The 25,415-nt window shown below is 30.3% G+C and overlaps 1 protein-coding gene across 3 annotated transcripts in view; it reads left to right on the top strand.

Moving 5' to 3' along the window:
- The first annotated feature begins 2,080 nt into the window (after nt 1-2,080).
- Nucleotides 2,081-25,415, top strand: part of LOC131841033 (myosin-IIIb-like) — a 35,873-nt gene continuing 12,538 nt past the window's right edge. For all 3 annotated transcript variants that reach the window (XM_059189294.1, XM_059189442.1, XM_059189366.1), the window contains exons 1-5: nt 2,081-2,123; nt 21,879-22,078; nt 23,570-23,725; nt 24,175-24,456; nt 25,047-25,349. In XM_059189294.1, coding sequence (XP_059045277.1) covers nt 21,914-22,078; nt 23,570-23,725; nt 24,175-24,456; nt 25,047-25,349 — 906 coding nt within the window. In that variant the 5' untranslated portion in view covers nt 2,081-2,123; nt 21,879-21,913. The remainder of the gene's footprint in view (nt 2,124-21,878; nt 22,079-23,569; nt 23,726-24,174; nt 24,457-25,046; nt 25,350-25,415) is intronic.

Raw genomic sequence — 25,415 nt, forward strand, 5'->3', positions numbered from 1 at the left:
TAAGCAACTCGAACCGATATGAAACACGTTTTTAAAATACTAATTGGCGTATCAAGTAGGAACATACATGTATATTTCTGTATAAGTATTTTTTTTAAATATACTTGTGTAGTAGTAATAGTATTTTATTTATCATTACAATGCCTTTTACATTGTTTTATAATCAAAACTTGTATACTCGAAAATGAAATAAGAAGAAAAGTGTTGTAGTGGCATACTCGTATCGTTGAATTACCTTCCACCAATGATACTCCGAACCGATACGATATTAAAATCTTCAAGTTAAGAGCTTAAACATTTTTAAATGGCTAGTAACGCACTTGCAATCACCTGGTATTGCTCATGGGCGGAGGTAATCCCTTAAAATCAAGTGAGCAGCAAGCTCGTTTGTCCTCTGTGCTATAAATAAAGAACGCTATGTAGGATGACTCTGTTCATTGTACAGAATAAGTAGATATAGTTATGGATATTTGCAGAAAGCTATACTAACTTAAAATAAGTCAGCACATTTATTTAATATTATAACAAACTATATAGATAGAGTATTTAAAAAATGTAATTTACAAACAATTTCATACAATAAACTCTCGCATTAGCAAATCAAATTCGCAGAAACTGCAATACGAATGATGTGCAATAAAAAACAAATATTACTAAATAACGAATATTTTATCGTTTCATTTAATTGCTTCAATGTTTGATAGTAGGTAGGTACTATTAAAACTATATATAATATACTAGTATACATTATATACTTGCATAATATTATGAGAACCATAACATTTTATTTTATAGTTACTGCGATTAAAATTAGTAACAGTTCCCCAGAAACGAATGATTACAAATATTGTAATAATATTATAGAAATCAAAAGTATCCATATTGGTAGAACAGACAGGCAAGTTTAAATTTTTATGTTATGTAAATTGTTATGTACCAATTCTCCCCTTGACACTATGAACTTCAAAACAGGTCATTTTGACTATTTGGTATAATTTTATTTCTCATAGAAATTACTCTCTAATGACTATTTGCTATAATTTTATTTCTCATAGAAATTACTCTCTAAGTACACTATTTTTTACTAATTACTTAAACAAACAAAGAGTAAAACGCAGCATGCTATTAGACTATTTCAGTACTGAAATAGAATGGATGTAGTCAAGCCTATATTTAACGTCTATATTTCATAAGCCTTCGTATATGAAATACGAAGGCATATTGTAATTGTTGATTTATTAGTTTTTAATAATGTGCAAGAATATGCAAAAGAAAGACATCCTAAAAAAATAATTATGTGGTCTAAATGTGTCTATATGTTTTAGTCCCGTCGAATGTTTTAAAACCCTTTTACACAAATAATACCTGAGTTTTCTATAGGGCGCCAAATATTTAAAATCTAAGAGTAATAACTAGTTTCTTCTTTATGAAGTCTATTCTAAATATGTATGTTTTATATTTAAGTATACCTTCAAAGTAGTAGCTTAAAGCTAGCTTAGCTATTACAGCATGATTTCTCTATGAACATTAAGAAAAATAAGAATGTATACATATAGAACCTACCTACGTGTACCTCTCTATCGGTACAGATTGCGTGATTCCAATTATATTCGCTTACTTTATTAGATATGTTATCGACGTGAATGAACCTTTCTTTTTTCGTACCTACCGAAATGTAATACAGTTTCTCAATAGAGTCACGCACTCGACATATCGATTATTAAAATGTTACAAATACCATTCTAATCACTGATGTGGTGATTACATATCGAGTCATCATATTGGTAAATTAATCTTATTTTTCTCATGTTTTAGCAATTGACTCATAATCCGTAAATAAACAAGGTGCGGAGTTTGGTTATCTTATCTAAGTTAGAGTACGACAGGTCTGGACTTGGTGGGTGGGGGCATGTCCCGTTAGCTGCGCAGCTCGCAGCCACAGCTGATTTCACATGTGTCTTGTTCACGACTCCGCGCGCTCGCTCCGAGCTATGTTGACGCGAAAATGCCGGTAACTTAACTCGAAAAAGTGCATGTGGTTTCTAAACTTCATTACGTACGTACTAATTTGTTAAAGAAGCTAAGTATTGGATACAGTTACATCCGACATCTAATATTAGTGGGTAAGTTTACAATATTTTTAATATTTAGCAATTGTATATCTTAGGATCTGCGCAGACGATGGATAATTTATGGCGTTAATTTTTCGATAAAATATACAGTACAATAAAGTACAATAATATGATTTCACACGACGTCGAAAGGTGAACCAAGTAAATACGACATACAATAATTTATCTTTCCTCATCTGTGCAGTTTCCAAATCTTGATATACGTAGTGACATAAAGTTTCTTAATACATAACAGAGAAAATGTAAATTATGTATAGATAACTTTATTTATTTCGTATTTACGTATTTGTTAATCTTACTAAACAATTTAAGGTGATTACTTACTTAAATAGAATTGTCCTGTACCTTTTAATAATTATCTTGTAACCGTTTATACTATAAAACGTACTTACTATGTAATGTTCTTGTATATATGTTATCTAAAAATCGGCTCTATAGATTTAGATGTAAATTTGTACTTTGATACCGTTTTGCTTTTTATAGATTGCATTTTGTGTATAGAACACATACCTGAATACTTTATTACCGTTTATTACGGCGCAGGCTTTAAAAGAATAATTTTGACATACCGTATGTAGTGAATATGTTAAATACTATTGAGCAGTGATCTAATTCTTAACCTTGACTTGTGCAATTAGACAGTAATAACATGTAACTTGTATGTACATGAAGCAAAGAGCACGTACGGGTAGGTATTCGTTGCATAAAGAGATAATTGCCGTTATTGGATCTGCATCGATGTGCATCCAGTCTGTACGAGCGGCACATTTGAAATACTATTGTAACTCATACCCATCGTTTATAATATTTAAAAAGTATTCCTACCGTTTTATAGAATTATGACACTTTTTACATTTAATAAAAATGTATAGTTTATGAATCATCTGTTATGAAACTTTCGCTAAAAGCACTTTAAAATCTTAATTCAGTGCATTTCAAAGATATTATGACAACGCTCGAAATACCTTTCACCCTGTCTTTTATTGCTGGTTTTCTTCTATTCCGAAACGAAACTTAGTGTATTATAGCAATGGTCTGTAATTCATGTGAGTAAATATTTATCATTGTAATTTGTGACTAGCCAATAAATAAAATTGTGTAAGCCTTTTCAGTAGGTCTAGGTTTCTGCCGTCTGCACTAAACTATAATTGTACCTCAACGGGTTTAGATATGTACATTAATGTACAATTACATTTTTGATCCCAACACTGTATCTTGCTGATAGAAATATTAGTTTTATTATCACTAACAATATTACTCTTAATCAAATTTGTATTTCTGTATAACATAATATAATATCTACCATTACATAAATAGAGCTTATTTATAGCTTAAATTACATTGCGATTAAATCATAGAACCTATTTATGACGATGTTTTAAATAACTAAATTCTAAATTTGGCATCAAAATTTGCTACTAACATTATTCGTATCTATAGATGCCTATATTATAAAACTGAAGAGTTAGTTTCGTTGTGTGGTTGAACGCGTTAACCTCAGGAATTTGGAGTAGTAGTAATCCGAATGGAACAATTCTTTTAGTGCTTGATAGCCCATTTATTAACGAAGGTTACATGCTACGACTAATAAGAGCGGAGCGTCAATAAAAATGTTACAAAAATGCGAAATTGTGATGCAGACGAAATTGTCAACTAGTTAAGGATATATCAATATGATTTAAACGCACAAATACCCGCACAATGTTGCGGTTTACAGAAATGTTAACAACAACATCCTGTAGCAAGATGTGTGTTCGTGCTCCAAGTACGGATCACTAAACTCGATCGTATCGATACAATCGAGTGCTCATCTCGTTTTTACGGTCACAACACGCACGTTACTATGTGGGAGCTTGTGTTTTATGCGATTGTTGTTCGATTTTCACATTATTTCCACACCCACGGTTTTGCTCGATTAATTGTCATATTTCACCCGGATGTGCCTACTTTGTTTGTGAATTGACTGTAATTATCTGCAACAATAGAAATGTTTTATTTATTAATACTATCTTAAATAATTAGGTGTGTTTTGAATCTAATATTTAAGTGTAATAAATAGCAGACCGAATCTTAATATCCGATTTAATAATAATCAGTACACATTTCATATGATTATTAATATTATCAACGTAAATATATTTTCAAGGTCTTTGACTCCAGTATGCCCTCTGGAAAATGGTTTAAAATATTGCAAGTCTACAATTATTTATAATTTGAATACTCCATGCATTCTATAAGATTTGTTATTGATATAACACAAACAATAATATTTAGAATAAAGTTAACAATGGACAACCCCGATGAAATTATTCCGATTGTATTTTTTTAATTTTATACATAGGTATCAGTATTACAAATTCTGGGTGAAGATAATATTAACCGAGCTAAGAGGACTATATTGAGTGGGTAACAATTGACGGACAAAATATTTTTTTACCCTAAGATACTTACGTTATTAAAAACCAATATGGCACTATTTATTCATTGAATAAACAGCTCAATGAGAACAAAAAAGATAATATGTTTGTATAGAGAGTGCGTGTAAAAATGACAACGCGACTTCGTCTAATTGAAATACCTAAATGTAACCGGAAGATTGTACGTACGTTGTCAAATTGCATCAATTACTTACAAAATACCAATTAAATGACTGTTTACTTTCATCAATAATTTATTTAAAATTCAAGTACACACAAGTATTGTATTTTTTTTCATTACAGTCTTAGCAAAGAGCATTAGAGACGGTACGTGAATGCAACTCTTCCGCATCTAATTGTCCAATGGCAACGTCAAACTGTTAGCAAATACATACTCATATTAATGTAACAAGGATGCCAATCGTACGAGAATAATAATTATACTAATAATATTTATAATTGTCTTGGTAGACAATTAACACAACGCCACCTAGTCCCAAAGGAAACAGAGCTTATATTCTGGGTACTAAATAACTGATATAAATATGTACTTAGATGTTTTTTGTAAATATATACATAGAAAACCCCTAGACTGACATAAATAATCATCTCATGAATACAAATGTTTGTATCGTGCGAGGAATAAACCCCGCGACCTTCGGAAGTAAAGAGGTGTGCTAAACCGCTAGACCACCGAGGCTTAAGTATTTGGCACGACGATATTTTAATTCTCGTACAAGTATGTACGAGATACTGACCTACGGAAATCGGTTAAAATGTAATGATGTACGACAACTTTACATTTTAACCGATTTCTGTAGGTTAGACAGACAATATACGAAATTTTTTACTTACCTATACGACTATAAATGTTTTGTATTTGGCAACCCTGTAAAAGTATATTTTCAATTGTTTCATATCTCGTCTAGCGTTGGTTTGAATTCATTCGGACATTGGTCGCGGGCGGAAAGTGTTCCGCCATCGATACTTCACGGCAGTTGTCAATCAGAGCGGATGACTATTACAGATGCGCTTACAAATGCACGATGTCGACCCCGTTTCTATCGAATCAATTTCACTGGCCCTACTGAATACTGGACCAATGCACCAATTGAAGAAACTTAGAAAGTCAGCATTTGTCTCTCTCCTATTCTTCTATTGGACTTATATTTATGAGCATTTCATTTACTTCCCTAATTGAAAAGTTTGCTCATACTTTGAAATTAGTAATTGTAACTAACTCCTTATTTTGATTTTCTGTTTTTTTATTTATGTATGTATATGTTGTATGCTTATTTAGGTTTCCTGATAGTTGAAAGTACCTAATAAGTTTAGAAAATTTTACACCGCTTAAATGTATCAAGAAATTACTTATTTATGTAAATTAACAATTATTTGATAGGTTTTTATTCCTAAAAATGAAGTAAACCTGAATTATATCCATATAAGTATATTTTACATAAAACCGATTAAAATTCTAGATCATTATAATCTCGTCAATTTCTAACTTATAAAATTGGTTAGTAATAAAACAAAATATTGAATAATAATGTATAATATTGTTTAAATAAGGTTAATTATTATATTCCTATCGTGACTGTGATACAAACGTAATGGTCTCGGCTTTCTTTTTATTTTTTCAACTAGTGCTCGTCATTACCTTACATACATCTGAGCACGTTTTAAGAGATTTGGCATACAACAATTAAAAACCGATTACTCTTTATAAGAATTTCTTTGCTGAAATACTAAGTGCTTTTAAAGAATTAATTATATCTCTATAAAGCTGCTTTCAACGTATGTAATATATACATATATAGTATACATCCAGTATTAATACGTAAGTGTATTTTTTACACCTTGTGATGGTTCTATTTCAAATATGATATTTATCTCATAAATTGCATGGAATTTTTTTATCTGCTTTCAATAATAAATATGGTGAAAATGCCTCAAGTGTAATTCAGTGTTTCTTGGATAACATCACAGAAACAATTGAACATACCAAGAACTCTTCCATAGATAAGTTACTTTGTATATATTGAATTAATTTAGTTAATCGATATAGATGGACACGGATTGCATAAGTTTTTCACGCTTCATGCTTTATATGCTAATTAACAGTAATTTAAAGATAATTTCTACTGCGCTGATCAATATCGATTGGATTATTAGCTTGTAACAATTTGTAAGACTTAGAATTATGGCGCTATTATAATACACTTATTACAGTATTATGCGAAATTTCCTTACTAATAAATAATATTCAATAGCTGTAGGTACTGCTGTATAATATTCAATCAAAATTAAATTTTAGGTAATATGTGGATATGTATTGAAATTTACCTTATGCTTTTAAATTAAATATAAGTATTAATATACTTATTGTCAATTTAAATCTATGGATTGTGACGAATTTATTGAAGTAACAAATTTAGAAGTAGAAAATAATATAAATTAGGTTGTTTTAGATAGGTAATATAATACAAGAGAGATACAAGAGAGTCAAGTTAAAAATATGAGAAAAATAAAAATGTAAACACCATGAAATAAGCGTATGGATTGATAGTCCACAGTGCTTCTATCTTGTTTGTGATTAGGCGACAGTTACCACTTTCCGTTCTTACCATTTGACCATCCGTTGAATATAGTATATTGTAGCGCTATAATTTTTATATCAACATTATTCTATAAAACAACTATTAATATAGATATCTATGATGAAATCTATATGACTAATATCATAGGTGCATATTTCCTTTCTAAAGTTATAAATAATATTATGTATTACTCATTTATCTTTGTCTATAGAAATATTAGTGTTTGTTGCAAGTTTGAGTTACCTATTTGAAACATTATGTAAAGCGTGTAGATAAATGATTAATTTTCATTGTATTTGTTTAAATATTTTGTGAAAGTAGAATGTTACTGTAGCTAATATATTATTTGATATTTCGGCATTAATATTTATGAGTATATTCAATATATAACTTTTTGTCAACGAGAGGCGTAGAAGGTGACGGCGGGGTAGGCACTCCCGTACGTATTGAGCCTACTCGATGAACTTATAAAAATACATTTCATAACCATAGGAGAATATACTAGATTTTTGGCCTTCCGTAGGTACAAGGGTATTTTTAGTATTCTTAAAAGCCTGTACGAGATTTTGATGGTCAAAGTTTAAGCTAAGTTTTTTTTTTTGGGTTGACAACCCTGCACAAATCCGAACTCGATATTTATCATAATTTCACTCAAGCGTCCCTTCAATTGATTATTCGATATGTCGATAGTCGATACTGAAGCAATAATATCAATGTACAAATTTCACGCTAAACTTATTAATTTAATACGGATAAATAAACTCCCAAGTGGACGAAGAAGGAGACTGTAATACAAGTCTCAGGAATTCTTTAAATATATAAGGTAAATAAATAATACATATTATTATTGCGGTAAAACAAGCCTAAATGCTGCAAAATAACAATGCAAGTGGTTTACAAAGCCTTTAGCAAATCTAAATGGTACTCTTATTATCACAATGTTCATGTAGGTTTCGCAACACTGAACGGTTGAGTGGTATACATGCACTGAATACATCGGTTAGAGAACAATAAGTATACCACAATCGGCTGCTGTGAATTGTCATTTGCGTCATTTTCCCCGTGAGATAGTATTGATGTGACCCATAAAGTTATAGAAAGTATTTGTCACCTAATATATTTTATTTTAGCAGTAAAATAATTAAATAAGGCAATTACTATTTTTGAAGAATTTATTTCATATATCCGCTTGTCCGTAAACATCTTATAAACTAAGTTAGTAAATTAAATTAAATTAAATAACTAATCTCTTAATTTAGGTATCTATGTTCACGTCCAATGCACTGCGTATTAGATAATAGATTCAATGCCTCTGGTTGAATTTAACTAAGTACCTATCGTACCTCGTCTTCAAGTTTTATTTTCGCTACAGAAGTATGTCCTCTTCAAAACGATTTTAAAGTACTAAAATTCACCTAAATATTTAAAATCATAATAGTAGAAAAAAAATAAACCTTACTCTGCTTACCTGTTCTTACTAATGAAATCATTTTGCGAAATTCAAGTACCTTTAAAGCTTATATGATTTAGTGAATACGTTGGTACTAACTACCCACTACCTTACCTATTTTTGTAAACATAAACTTACAATACACGCTAATGTCCTATATTTATAGCAGTAAAGTAGCAAAGATTGGACACTTTGTTACGTTTCCATGTCAAGGGTTTTTTTTTGATGATTATGGAATGATGCACCCTCCTGCGCTAACGGTTTACGCAGGCGTGGCACCAGTAGAGGATCATAAGATGGCCATGAGGTCAGATCAGTTGGTCCTGTTTGTGACTAATTCGCCAGGAATTCACCACGATTCTTACCAGGGACAACCGTACCGTGTGGTCACCCTGACTTGGTACATTGCTAGCGATGGAGTAATTATTTTACACTACTAGCAATCCTTTTTCCCGTCATGTCAAGGGTAAGAGAGCTGGTGCAGCCTTCAAAGTATTTTTGTGGACAAAATGAAGTTAGTTCTTATAATATATGCTGGCAGAGTACCAACGAAATCAGATTACTTATTATATTATAACGAAGTCTCGTGAAGGTCGACCTGATAAGGCCGATAGTCGTACTATTAACTATCACCGCACCCCTTTTCCAAGCTGTTGTCAATTTAATACATGTGGGTACCACGTGCAAGGTCTTGTTTATTTATATATATACTACTTTCCACCATTATATTTATTTATATGCCGTACTATTACTATAAATGTGAAAGTTTGTCTGTCTGTGTTTTTGGTTTGACGCGAACTTATATCACAAGGACTGATATATGACTTATAGGCTAAATGTATTAATATTTGTTTGAAATTATTTATATGAATAAGGACTGCGTTTGTATTGCAGTGAAGAGAAATACTGTCGTTGTATCTAGCACGCGCGCTGACTTAAAAAACCGGTCTGTAGATGTCACACTTTTAATCAATCAGTAATCGGACAAATGCGTTTGTGCACTAAATACAAATGTGAACAAACCTCTTCGTACATGATTATATTTATCGGCGATCACGGCCAGGGATTAGCCTTGCTCGTGACATTGGTGGCCAAGCTCAACTAGCAAGGTCCACGTGACAGATATAATTAGGAAACCATTTCAATGCAAAAAGTAATAAGTAATCTCTATACCTATGCATATTAGTTAATGTTCCTATTTCTGATATACAACCAGCTTCTTATTGGTACTAACATTAAGATATGTTGTCTCATGACCCGTCAAAAGTCACATAAACAGTGTTTGATAAAGCAGACAGGAAAAATTCTAGTATATTCTTCTATCTACCTGTTATTTTTAGGGACGATAATGGAATGGGACACTCACGTGTAGTAACGTTATATGCTGGCGGGACACCAGTGTAGGATGATAAGATGAGTATGAAGTCAGGTCAATGATGATCACGTTGGCTAAAAAATGGCAAATTCACCAGGAATTTAACATATTGGTTTCCAGGGGGAATCGCGTGGAGATCAACCTAACATGATACAATGCTAGCTAGCAATGCGGATATTAATCTATAGTACTAACAATTCCGCCACTATCTACCTGTTCGAATACTCATTTTGTTGCAACAGTATATAAAATGATTAAGTCATTTTATAATACTTAACAAATAACATGAAATATGACTGCTATTAACATATCACATACACAGATAACGGATTTACTTCTAATGCATAACAATAAAAACTGGACATAAAAAAACAAGAATAACAAATTTTGAAGGAGCAATAAAACTGAAAAGTTATTGACCATTATTTATCGTATATAGATCAGTTTATATCTACCCACTTCTGATCGTAGGCTTGCTTCTTGACGTGATTTCCTTAGGATCTCACGCAAATCGTATTCAATGGTATCCCAATGTCCGTCCGTCTGTCATAATCTGTCGATCAAGAGGTTAATAATAAATTGACTACATTGTCACTCAATATATGTATTATAAAGTCGTATATACTGCGCAAATTTTAGTACATGAAATACACATACACAATATACATACAAATATGTATAGTCAATAGGTACTACATAAATATCGTTTAATTATCTCTTAGATCACTAAATTTTGTTATAAACATAAGCATCAACCGCAGTAAGAGTAAATTAAAGTTAAACTTGCGCTTTTAAAATTAAACATATATCTATAGTTCGTAATTATAAATTATATTTTAATATTCAAATTGACATATAAAGAATTAATCCATAAATTTTAATTATGACAACGTAGGTATTGCCTGTACATACCAACCGATAGTTCTAAATATATATGCACTGATGCGTAAAGATGAAGGTATGATTTGTCAATCAGAACCGCTACTGTATATACTCTATAACTTTCTAAATGAGTTTAATGTCGTATATAAATATTTAATTATTTATTAACTAATTAACTATTTTTACTATCCAGGTGCTTAGATAGTCCGTTAAGTGAGATCACTATAATTATTGACATTACCTATGATATTGCATATTAAAACGTGCAAAACACTTAATTAATATTATACATAATAAATGTTTATGTTGTTGGTACTAAACAACTCTCAATGGCATCAAAACACACAATTGTATAGAAAATGACAGGGACGTCTAACAACTTTCACGACGTAGCTCGCGGGCATTGTGTCTTTTGTGTCTTATTAATTCAAAGAAATATTTATTTTACTAATAACATAATTAATACTGAGTGGTTTTGTAAAATTATCACTATTACAAATAAACTTGTCTTTGTACATTCCACGCAATGCACTTTTTATTTGTTACTTAGTGAAGTGCCACCTACCTGTTTAGATATACGTATATTGTGTTTTGATATTTTATTATTTTAATGGATGTTAATGAAAATTGCACCCGCCTCTAACGGATAAATATCTAATGAAGAAGAATGATGAAGATGAAGGATGAAGTCAAATCATTTAGTCCGTCGTACTTTTAAATAACCACGATGGTTACATAGCAATAGGCCACTAGTCCCTATTACTAACAATCTCTTTAAACCCCCCTTTAAATGAATCTTGCATTGTCAGAATATTTCTAGATCAGTTATATTCCTATAGTATTTCTAATAACAATACATACATATATCATATTATAATAGGGGAGTTCAAAATAAGTTCTACACGTGCGTCTGGAGGGGAATGCAATGTATTACGTCTCACATCCACGTCTTGGGAAGCCATATTACCCCTCGTGTTATTAGTTGGGGTAACCTGGTGGTCAATTCATACAACAGATAGTGAGACATCTTTTATAAATATTCCACTAACTTTACAATACATACTTTACATACATTTAATGTATTCTTTTTTTTATTTTTTAAGTTGAATACTTAATTCATTCATTAGCTTAAATTACGTACACGGTAAATAAGAGATTGTTGTTTGTGATGATAATATTATGACGACAATTTCACTTGTAATGTTTTTTATTTAATTTCCATCATGCTAAATGCAAACACAATGATTTCCAATTTTAAAAAACAACACAGTTCTGGCGTCTTTATTTTTAGAATACTCTTACACACACATTTATAATATAAAATTTGGTATAATTGTATTTTATTTTATTTGTAAATTTACATAATTTACAAAGTTGTTGCTGCATTTTTGTACTGCTAATTATATTAATGAAGCTTTGTCTCCTTTTTGAACTTCTTTAGTAATAATATTATATAGTTAAATTTGCCTGTCTTCATTTTCAATACAATTTATGTACTCCCAAGGGTATTGCCTCACTAGCGAAATTGCCAATGTTTAAGACGCAAATCGATTTGAAATGCTGTAGCTGAAATAGGCAAAATAAATCCTAAGTTGCGTAGCTGAGAGTAAATAATCAAGTGAACAAACATTGAGGTATACGCAATCGTGAATTGCATTGTACAATATTTGGTCCAAAATTATTTGAATATTCCACTTGTTTAAATTACCATGTAATAGGCGTAATTATAGGCAAACATACCCGCTCTATTCAAATGTATTGGAAATGAATAAATTAAAACTGTAATGTAACGCTGGAATTACGCGTCATTGAACAGGCATTGTGTGGCTAACATCTCTTTTAGATGGACAATTGCCTGATTAACAATTCACCAAACATTCTTTTTAAAAATAATATCTAATTTTGTTACTAAGAATAGTGATGCCTTTCAATTACTTTATATTAATGTTTTATAAGGACTAAGGTAAATAAACAAATTTAGCAAAAATTACATTATAATAAAATTTAAATAATTTTTTATTGTTGAAAACTATTATATTTTGTACTTGCCTACGCACTATACGTGATTAGTGTATAGGCAAGTACAAAATATATTATAAAAAATATATTACAAAAAAATATTTTATATATAAACAAATATAAAATATTCATAATACTATGTACTGTACTGTGTTACAATTATAACCATGTTGCTACTGCTGTGTAAATCATTATATGATATTTACAGATTTCTTTGATTATGGAGGGTTATAATGAGAAATTTCATGATCCTCTCTAACAAGATGTGTTAGTGAGATCGAATTGTGAAAACTAGGAATTCTTTAATGTCCCAAACGTACGAGTACGTACGTGCGTACGTACGCGTTAATGTTTCCTATTTTTTCTTTTCGTATAAATATTTGTCAGCAATGTTTCTGAATATTTATAACGGATTGTAATTTTGCTATATGAAGATATTCCTTAAAAGTAAGATAAATGTAAATAATTTCAAATATTTATCTACTCATGCTCACACATAGATTAATCAATAAATGGTATCAATTAATACTTTGGTATACAAATGTGGAATAATATCTGTACATAACCTAGATGTTAGTAGGTTAATACCCGTACACATTTCATCAAGTGAAATGTAAATAGAGCCACAAATGTGCATATTTACCATAGCTTGGAGGGAAAGTAGTAATATGATACCAAAATTAAGGACATTTGTTATAGAGTATTAATATTTTTGAAAGTATAAAAAGAAACAAAATACAGCTAATTTTATTCCTATTATGTAAACACCTTCAAATCTATATAAAACAAATATTACGTAAATTAAAATTGTTTATGAATATGTGGTATATAGTATATATAGTATGAATATGTAGTAATACATATATAGTAGATAATCTATGTTGAATTTAACATAATAACCTTTATTCTAATTCAAGCAATCCACAGGAAAGAAAGTAAAAGATTTTAATATATTAATAGTACATATCACAAATACTTGTCTCATTTCGTTATGTTTAAAACAAATTTCACAACAGAAACCGTAATACAAACTCCGTTACAAATTAACGATTCAAAACGTGTGCTTCGATATTAATATGCATAACCTAGCAATATTATCCACACGATAAGATTAGTGGCCGTTTTTACGTACAATCACAATTATTTGTGTTATTCAAATCGCCTACTGCTTTACCCGATTGGTGAAATAGGAAGGAAAAGGTCATTGCTTATTTATAGGCTTTTATCTGAGTCAATCGTGCAAACAGTCACGCAGACGAATTCATGAACAGAAACTAGTATCATCTAATATTATATAGAGGAAAGATTTGATTATACTTAATAGGTAAACACAAAAAATAGGTAACTAATTTTAAAAATCTTAATCGATTACATATTAGTTTAAAAATAGATATTGTAACGGGTCATTCTGTCTGTGAACAAAATAGGTTTAACATTGTTAAAAAAATGTATGGAATTAAAGTTACCGAGAAACTGAGAAAACTTATAGAATAGATTGTTGAATCTATACACCAATCATTGTTTGTTAGAGACTTTAGAATAGAAAGATTGACCTTCCCGAATTTACAAAGTGTTACATGAGTATATATTCTTAACACTAACTTATTCACGGCAGTGTTCGAACAATTAAAGTTACAGAAACAATGGCTTATAAGAGGAATAATTAATGTCACATACTTTTTTCGCGCCATGTTTACCTAAACATGAGCTAATAGTATTCACCTGAATACTATTAACTCAGACAAACATACTAAATGCCGGAAAACCGATTCTAATTGAAAAAGCATATTTTGTCTTTTTAAATCATTAACTTCATTATCCTTTTTATAATCCTTACCAAAATTCTCCTTATAGATAGTATACAAATTTTAATTATCATTTGATGTTTAATGCTAATAACTACACTTATTTACAGGTTAAAGATTTTTTTTATGTAATCGTTAAAAATCAAGAGCATACTAGAATCGTGATTATCTGAACAAATCGATTCATGCCCGCTCTACGATGCTACTTGTTGACATAATTGAATGCCATTATTAACCCTTGATTACCGCTAGAAAGTGTTACTTTCTATGGCCACAATAATAATCTAAACTTCACGTTTATTTTGCAGACACTACGCTCTTAGTCTTTAATCGTGCTCGTCACGCCTCGAAAAGAAACGATTTTTTTGTCATTTGCGATCATAAGTTCTCTAAATAATTACAAGAACGCGTAACAAATACTATTTTATTTGTCACAGTTAACTTGGTGGTACGTACCTATATAAAGTACAGTTTAGATAATTAACATTTTCAATGGTAATGGCAATTATGACGATTAAAGCAATATTATTATACAATTTTTTTGTGTAAACGCAACTTGGTATGGGCGTATGTGAAGTAATTTAAACTATGATCTCAATATGGTTGTAGCCTGAACTTTGTTGGATGAAATATAAATGGCTTGTGTGAAAAATAAGTAGATAAAAATACCTGAGAAATCGTCTAAAAAACATAACAAAACCAAAATCAAGACCTGGAATATGATATTAATTTGCAGTACCGATTTATAATTAGTATTATTCCTTATAATATTTTTACTGATAAAAAAAATATATAAACAGTAAGTTTCCCCCACTAATTTTCATCAGTTCACATCTTTATATAATATCGAAATGTAAACTAATTAGCTTATCTTTAGTTACAGCTTTAGATAATAAATGTGAAAGTTTTGAAAATGTTAGTCGAAGTACTTTATTTATGTTATGCTATATATTCGACAGGTGTTAGATATTTCTTTATTTAAGTTTTTATTCTTAATTTAATTAATTTCATAAGGATTAATATTGATTCTAACAAAGTGTAGTTGTTTAAAGCATTATATGTTTGTACTGTTCATCTATATTTTATTTTGTATAAACCAGCACTTGAGAGGCTTGAATCCCTATACGAGTATAACGTTAACACTATAAGATGGCAGAGTACTTGCGACCGTGGTTGCGTATTATTTAAGGCTTTAATGCTGTGAAAGGATTGCATTATGCACTGATAAGGTTTCCGCGTACTCAATATTAAGTCAACAAATCTGGTAATCTCTATTTTCATACTAGTTTTGATTTCTGGTCACTGGATAAATTATGTATTTCTTTAAGATACTATTGTACATTAAATATTAAAGAAGAAACAAGCGTTTAGGTTTTATTATTGTTTTCTCATTAATCATTATTAATATTTATTACATATTAATTTGTTAATATATATAATAACTTATAAAAATACAAGAATCTCTTGTTTATTCATTTCAATTATTGATAGATATAGGAATATGAAAATTATTAATTTAGAACAAGTGGCGCATTACGAAATTTTATTCTCTAACTTATGTACTAATAAGAGTTATTTTACGTCAATAAAAATCGTGTACCGATTGCTAGGAAAAATCGCATGACAATGGTTCTATTCTAATGTATAAATAAATATAAGGAAGAATAAGGTAGAAATTCAGACAATTTCAGCGATTAAAATAAATCAAACAGTATTGATAAATATACTGGATTAGTAAATTTTTTTTAAACTTATTATTATACAGTTTGTTGAAAGTGCGTAAAAGTCTGAACTAGAAGTATTATAAACTCTTTATTGCACCAATCGAATTAATACATAAGAGAATTAGACAGAAAAGAGATATGGAAGTACAAAAGGCGGTCTTATCGCTAGAAGCAATCTCTTCCAGACAACCTTTAGGTAGAGAAAATATAACAAAAGTGGTAGGTGGCGCATGAATAGAATGGAAGAATATATATATAAAGGTAATAATAGGGATAGGATAATAATACCAATAAATATTAGAAAAAAATAACACACATTATATATACTATATATAAAATATATACATACATAGATATTAAAATATAAATTTACAAAAATTACAAGCAATATATACATACATATATAAATATATAAATACAAGTACAAAACAACAAGTTGCAAAGAAACAAGACACATAGCAAGAAGGAATACACAAAGCCGTAAAGCATGGTGAGAAGGATTTACTATGTGAAGGAGTTTTAAGGAGGAGATTTGATGCACTACGCAAGCCATGGTTTTGTGCCTCTCCGAGAAATGAAAATCTTTCTTTAAGATAGTTAGGAGTAACAGGATTAAAAAGAATGGAGTAAAGAAGAGAGAGTATATGCCAGTACTCACTTTTAATCGGTACTATTAACTATAAGTACACCATATAACTATAACTTCTACTTTAAATTACTATATTCATGTTCCCAGTTCCCACACAAAGCCATAAAGATGTAACTAGATAAAATAAATTTGTGTTAATTTGGTTGAGGTCCATTAAAATTTGATGAAGATGACAAGCAATCATGTTTATATACATTGTTTTTACTTTCATGTTTTTGAGCACGTATACGTTCTGCAATTGTAAAAATAATATACACACATTGCTATTTTAAGTACTAAATTGTAGTTTTAATTAACGACAATGTTTTCAAGTATTATCCTAAATCTTATGCAATAATACGATGGGGGAAAGCTTTAAGTGATATTTGTTACATTTTCGGTATCAAACTGCTAGTTATTTCCACGAAGTAATAATAGAACTTACACTTCTATAAATTTTATATATTCTTACCGCTTTCACTACATCAATACTATGAGCGTAAAATTGATTACGTATATTATGAAAGAAACGTCGGGTCCACTAGCCAACAATGGCGGTGATATTTTAATATAACTTATGGTTACAAATTGTGAATACCACACTAGGTATTGGTTTATTCGTCATAAAGTGGTCACAATGAGTTATCATTGTGGTAACAGTGCTACCAATTTCATACTGTTTATGGTCATTATCTCAAAATTTTGAATTAACATGGCCTTGAGCATACCTGCCAATAATAGTATATATTATACCCACTTTTGGTCAAGAGATCAAATCTAAAGTGTTATCATAAAGACAAGGTAGGTAGGATACTACCGGAAATTACGAACGGTACAAACAATACTACCGCTTAAGAACCTGGGAACTTCGTGTCATTAGCATAAAATGATAGCCATGTGAAAATGTTACCTATATAAATGCTGATGGGGATCTCAGAGAGGCATTTTATTATGAATTCTTTTATATTAATTACGGTTGAAGTTACAATTAAAAGTCATGGTTTAGATCCCGCTAAGATTGAAATTATAATTGTTATTGTTAACATACAGGAAAGACGCCCGACGTCAAACAATGCATACAGTCTTCAACCGAGTACACGTAACGAAATTGGAGATAGTCATAAACTAGCATTTCCTATTTATTTATCAAGTACGTGTCAAAAATATTTTTTTGTATATGCAAAATTGATTTACATATACAAGAATGCAATTTGAACTAAATAATTAAACATGAATGCATCCAATCGGAACGAGTTTTGCTAATAATGTTAATATAAACATATGTATATGAGACCCACGGATGGGCAGTCCACTGAGGTTGTCAAGCTTTCGTGACAGAAACAAACAGTGAAAGTGTTCAGACGGGTCTTTCCGTCTGTCGATCACAGTGAGTAATTAACACCTTCTAACTACCTATGTGTATGAAAATAATTAAATAGGTACATTGTCACATTGTATGCGCTAATTACGCGTGACGTTTTTGATAGTTTAAGTTCAATGGCTCAATTGTTACGGCATTAGTTTATAGGTTTTGTTCATTGTTATAAAAAGGTGATTCTTTTGTAATTTGCCAGACGCTTAACAATCAATCCGTCAACAGAGAAAACATTTAGAGAGTATCAGTAACAACAATCTATACATGCATACGATATTACCTTAAAAGAGAAATCTCAGGTCGCGTCTCACGTCAATCTAGCCTTTGGTTAAAGAATTTAATTTTTGAATATTTTAAAAAATCTTAAATAATTTACTTTGTGACTCATGTAAAATAACAATTATTGTGATTAAAATTTGTCAATATACAACAATCTTTATGTATAGGCGTGAGTTTCTATTTGTATATAGTCTTAAAATTACATATAATTATTGACTTCATTATTTCCTTCCATTTCTATACAATTTACATACATAAATTATATTAATAAGATATACACTAGTTACATGTAAAAATATAAAGTAGACGTTCTTTATAAATGTTTTCTTCCTACAAGTCCATTGTAGAAAACATGAAACTACTAACAATATTATTTTTCTGCCTTTTAATCAGTACACAGCTTTACCTATCCTAATGCCATATCATGTAAAATTTAAAAAAACTCGGTGGAGATAATCGATGGCCCAGTGCTCTACTGTACAGTACAAATATTGGTAAATCACTGCGAGCAGTTACAACATGCCATATATAGTATAAGCAAGGCTGACACCAATTATGCAGCGCACTTGGGCAAAATAAGTCAATAATACGTACATCTACCTACAGAGTCGAAGTTACGCCACCATGTAACCAATATGTGACATTCTCAACAACGCGTACGTATTGATACCTATTATGCAATTATATCGAAATTAGTGAGAATCGAAAAATCAAATTTGTCAATAATAAATACATATGGGCTGCAGAAAAGTCTGAATAAGTGACTAGGTAGGTTTAGTAATAAACACCAAATTTATTAGTAGTTACGTACTGAAAACTAAATAAGACTGTCTATTTATTAATTAAAATTCTGTGGATGACGTCAGCCTTATTTTTTGGGTAAGTTATTTTATTATTTAACATAGTCAGACGAGTATACATGTATTTTAATAGAATTATATATGATGATGAATAGAATTCTAAAAACATATAAAAGGTTACAAATATTTCCATATATGTAAAGTTCAAATGGTTTACTACCACAAATATCTTCTAAAATACATATGGATGTTAACTTTTAGTTTTAATTGATTTTAATAATACAAATATTATATAACTATGTTATGATATTATCAAGTTTAGATAATTATACGAGTATTAGAGGATTAAAATGTTTGTTTGTATTGCAAATGAATTAAAAATTATGACTTTCCTTAATTCATTACTTTCTTTAATACTTAATCTGCCTAATATTTAACATGTTTTATACCTATTTATTTATTTCATTGGGTGTATCTTATACAATACAATATAAAAGTAAAAGTTTTAGATAATCTTTGACTAAACTGAATATTTAGCATATTATTTTTTATATCGGTGGTAGTATTTGTGAGTTAATACTGTATACATACATGCGATATGTTAGTAATTCGTAATATTTAACAATTACCAATTTATATTCATATTCGTTGAAATTGTAGCATAAGAGGCATGACATCTTAGTTTTCTGGAATGGCAAAGCATAATTGGTATCTCGGGTGCTATTCACATAGGAGAGGGTTGCAAATTACCATTACGTGTGCCTTCATGTTTTTCGCTATTTCAATTATATTAAAAAAATGTTCATGTTTAAAAATGTCGCTCTCACTGATTCACATTATTATAATAGCCTTTTCATTTACATGTCCTATAGGCATATAGACATCTACAATAACCATATGTTAATTATCAAACAATAATCAACCAAGAATATATAATTTAAGTAGGTACTTTATAAACTGTTGCATACTACATCAAAGTCATAATGTGACGGAAGCTATCCAAAAGTAATTTCAATATGGTCATCGTATCCTGATTAGTAGGTACAGTGTATAAACGCATGCGCATGCACTGCCATAAATGGGATTGGTTTTATTCTTTATTCAGCTGTTCCATACTGTACATAATGTTCATCGTTATTATGTCTATTTAATGCAAGAATTTACCCTATCTACGGCGGTCGGCGACCAACCAGGTTGATGTAGAGTTTTGTTTCAAGTCTTTCTGTTCCAATGGCATATTCTTGGCTTACTTCTCCTGGGACGTAGGATATCCTAGGGATGAAAATAGATTAGTAATATATTATATTCGTAGGAATTAAAGCATATTATTTATGTAATGAATAAGTAGTTATTCACTACATAAATAATATGTTTTAATCCAGCGTAAAGTAATAGTAAGTACCTACTAATCGATTTACTGTACATCCAATAGCAATACTAATTAATCATTAATGATATAACATTCTCTTCGCTACTAATAAATATTGATTAACATACTTTCGTAATTAAATCTTATATAAAACATTAATTAAGGTATATTAAAAATCAATTAGGTTAAAATCAAACATTTTTCGTATGTAATGTTCGTGTAATTATAATATTGATCATGATAATCTTGGATCAATTAATAAAATTACAGTAAACATTCGGCTGCAATCTTTCTAATATATGCAGATGATCGGATAATTCCAAATAGCTAACTTTCATCACATTTTATCGGACAGCCATGAACTCCATAGATCACTGTTAATTATGCACTCTACTCTCTAAGTTACTCTAAACCTTCATTCAACCTAACATTTAAGAACGAATATTACTTACTACACCATTGAATTATCACATGTATTATAATATATACATTATTGATAAACTTGAATAATAACCCAAAACGGAATATTGCTTTACATAATTTGGCATATATTATACATATTAAATAATTGTTATTCAAATAGTCACTCAAATAAATGTAATGGAATTTAAATTTATAAGAGTTAATATTTTTTTATAATTATTATAGTGTTCTATACAATACTACTATACTAATTTAGGTAGTCGATGTTATGGTCTTTTTATATCATAGATTGAGTCTAACTTTTAGTTGTGGGATTTAAAGGCAGACGGTCTATATTCCCATCCTACCCTCCTGTTAACTACATCTGATAAGTTGTTGTTCTCGAAGACTAATATGTTTTGACTTAATACCCACAATTTAAAAACTTTATTTCGAACCACAAAGCAATGAAGACAGATAAGGGTTTTCGACAGTTTTGGTTAATTTAGTACAAATAATAAAATTAACCACAATCCTTATCTGTCTATTAATTGTATAGAATGATAGAAGAGAAAATGCTGAAACTTAAATTCTGTTCTAAGTATATTTACTTCTGTATAGATGCGTAATTACATGTAGAGGAGTGAGCCGGAGCCATGCGCAGCGACATGGCATATCGTGGGCTCTCTCAACACGTGGAGTTGGACCGCGCTGCCGACCCCAAAGAGCGATTCACGCTGCAGGACCTCATAGGGGAAGGCACTTATGGTGAGGTCTACTGTGCCAAAGATAAGAAGTCTGGCAGAAGAGTTGCCATAAAGGTGTGTAAGAATGAGTAACTATTTCTTTTAATCTCACTAATATATACCTACACCTACTATACCTATACCTACTAAAGTCAAAGTATGTGAAAATTATGTACTACGTGCCGAAGTTTTGTTATGAGACTACAGCATGGGGTATATTGAGGTTTCTTAATGGTCGGTAATGCCCACGTGACACCCCTGATGTCTCAGGTGTTCATAGGTTACGGTAACCATTTATCATCAGATGGGCCATATGCTTAGTTGTATAAAAAACATGTAATATCAATATAAATGCATTGTTTAGTCGTGATTTTATTAAGGTAAATATATTTAAATTATTTAATTTCCATTATAAATACTTTACTTAGTGTCAAGGCTATACGTTATTATATAAGTGACTAATAGAACAAAATAAACAATGCCCATTGTTTTAGATATACATATTTATATAACGGAAATAATATAACACCTTTATAGAAATCATAGATTGTCAATATACTCAAAACTTTGTCCATGGATATTCGCGCATTTGCCTAGTAGATTCCCACAAAGTGCTACAAAAAATATTTTACTTAAAACTTTGTCATTTTAAAACGGATATTCAGACATTTGTCTAGTAAACTCACACAAGGTGCTACAAACAATATTTGTCAAAATACGCAATATCGTGAAATGAATTTCCCAAAAGCTTTCCAAAAAGAAATTATCAATAACTCGGTCAATATCATATATTCTCAAATGTATTTGTGTATGATGAATAAAGATCAGTCATAATAAAAAAATATTGTATTAAATAAAAAAAATACCACGTTTAAAACTTGAATCGCTCGAAACTCTGCTGCAACCATTTGAAATATTTCGACAGAAATATTATTTAACCACGCTGCAATCCTTACCTGGTGCTAGAGACAGTTAAAATATTTCGACTACTCTATAAATTCTTTATTTATTTCTATGAATAGAACTATTTTTTATCATTGAGTCAGGAAATAGAAAAAAATTAAGGATCATGTGAGGAAGGAAGGAAGTAGTAAGTAACCATCATTGAATGAAGTAATTTTAATACAAGGCACTTAGACAATAAGAAAACAAAACCATTGCATTGTCATAATACCTGCTGCGTTAATCAATATTACGTAGTGTATATACATACACTACGTGGTACATATGGATAGTACCTGTAATTTGAAAACTTTTTTAAATTTCACTTCAATACACTCACAGTAGCTGTATAGGTAACAATTTTATTATCATCTAGTATGAATACATAACATGTATTCATGAATAAAGAATAGGACCGGTGGACTTTTTATGGGCGGAATTGTTAGCATAAAGTCTGTAATTGAATGTGTAGATGCTATCTCAAAACTTGGTATTGATGTCAAGGCCGCATCTAACAATCAGCGAGCCTCTCGTTTTGCGCTGCTGAGTGTCAATGTTTTTAACGTAACTGTTACGTCAATTATAATAATTTATATCGTATAAATTACCATATTTATTTTACAGGTTTTAGAAAATATTACCGAAAATATCGAAGAAATAGAAGAAGAGTTTTTAGTTTTCAGAGATTTATCAGGTCATCCTAATATACCTGAGTTCTTTGGATTATTTCTAAAACGTGGCACATGTTCCGATGATGACCAAATATGGTTTGTCATGGAGGTTAGTAATCTATAAAAATCTTTAAGAATTAAAGCCTCAGCCTTCTTTAGGAAATTTTAATCAATATCTTTATCAATGTATCCGATATCTAACTTAATGTTTAAACCTTTCACAATAGAACAGTAGATTTGTTTCAACTTTCGAACTTGTTTAATATCATCGTTAACTATACATATTTCAATTAATATTGTCTTCCTTGTTATCTGTATTATAATTCTTACTTATTTCTTAATTTGCTACAACTGCATCCGTCCCTATAAACTTTCCTTGTAAAAAAAAAATCAGTAACAGAGCTGTCTTGTTGTATTTATATATGTGTTTAGTGTATTAATTGAATATACCTATCTTCTATCATCTATATCACAAATAAAACACGATCTACCTATCAATCTAACAATGAGTGTGGGTTACCGTATTATTATAAAAATATTCTGTTTTCAATGTTATAGCTTTGCACTGGTGGCTCAGTGACAGACTTGTGTGCGGGAATGCGAGCCCGCGGAAGTAATCTTACCGAGCCACAACTCGCCTACGTCTTGCGAGGAACCGTTCGAGCTCTAACACATCTTCATGCTCATCGATGCATGCATCGTGATGTCAAAGGTCACAACATACTCTTGACAGAAGATGGTGAAGTTAAATTAGTTGATTTTGGTGTCTCCTCACATCTGGCAGCGACTGCGGCTAGAAGAAATACCTCTGTTGGGACTCCATACTGGATGGCACCGGAAGTAAGTATTTAATCAAATAAATATAGTATAATCAAGCAATAAAGTCCAAACTGTGTCGGCCAAAGTCATAGGCAAAGTCAATGTGTTCCGTCTTATATGATTGAGTGCAACGATAGCTGCCTCATCCGTCATATTCCTGGTTCGGGTGTTGCTTGTGAGTTGATTTGGGTTTCGGCCACTGATTAAATTATCTTCTGTTCACAAAAATGTTATATACGCTGTTCACTATATTATACCTGAGTTTAAAACTGATTCTGTATTTTTTAAATTATGTACCTTCATGTATATTTGAAAAGAATAAGAACTAAGTTTTTTGTTAATTCTTCTTAGTAATCCAAAACACTCCGTACTAATGGTAGATTTTACATATCATAAGAGTACCCTAAACTTAAATTAATAATGACTTTTTATATTTAGAACAGAATAGAATAATATTTATTACAATTATTTGAAACACTATTCTAATGACATTAATGATAAAATAAATAATATGATTATTTACGTCATACTAATTGCATAATAACATTGATATTTCTAAACACTAATATTTATAATAAAGTACTGAATTTATAATATTTATTGTATTTTAGGTTATAGCATGTGAACAACAATTAGATCAGTCTTATGACTGTAGATGTGACGTATGGTCCGTTGGAATAACAGCAATTGAACTAGCAGAAGGGGAGCCACCTTTATCAGGATTGCATCCAATGAGAGCTTTATTTCAAATACCTAGAAATCCACCACCATCTTTATCCCACCCGGAAATATTCTCCACTCAACTCGGAGATTTCATTGGTGATTGTTTAATCAAAGATATGAACCAAAGGCCATTTGCCAGAGAACTTTTAGAACATCCTCTGTTATTGGCTGTTACCACCTTCGAAGACAAGGTAATTAAATACATTTTGTTTTTATTTTCAAACATCTTAATGTCGTCTTTTACAAGCCACAAAATT

This window comes from Achroia grisella, unplaced genomic scaffold (assembly GCF_030625045.1).
Source record: "Achroia grisella isolate CSIRO2021 unplaced genomic scaffold, CSIRO_AGI_Agris_v1 utg1023, whole genome shotgun sequence".
NCBI lineage: Eukaryota > Metazoa > Arthropoda > Insecta > Lepidoptera > Pyralidae > Achroia > Achroia grisella.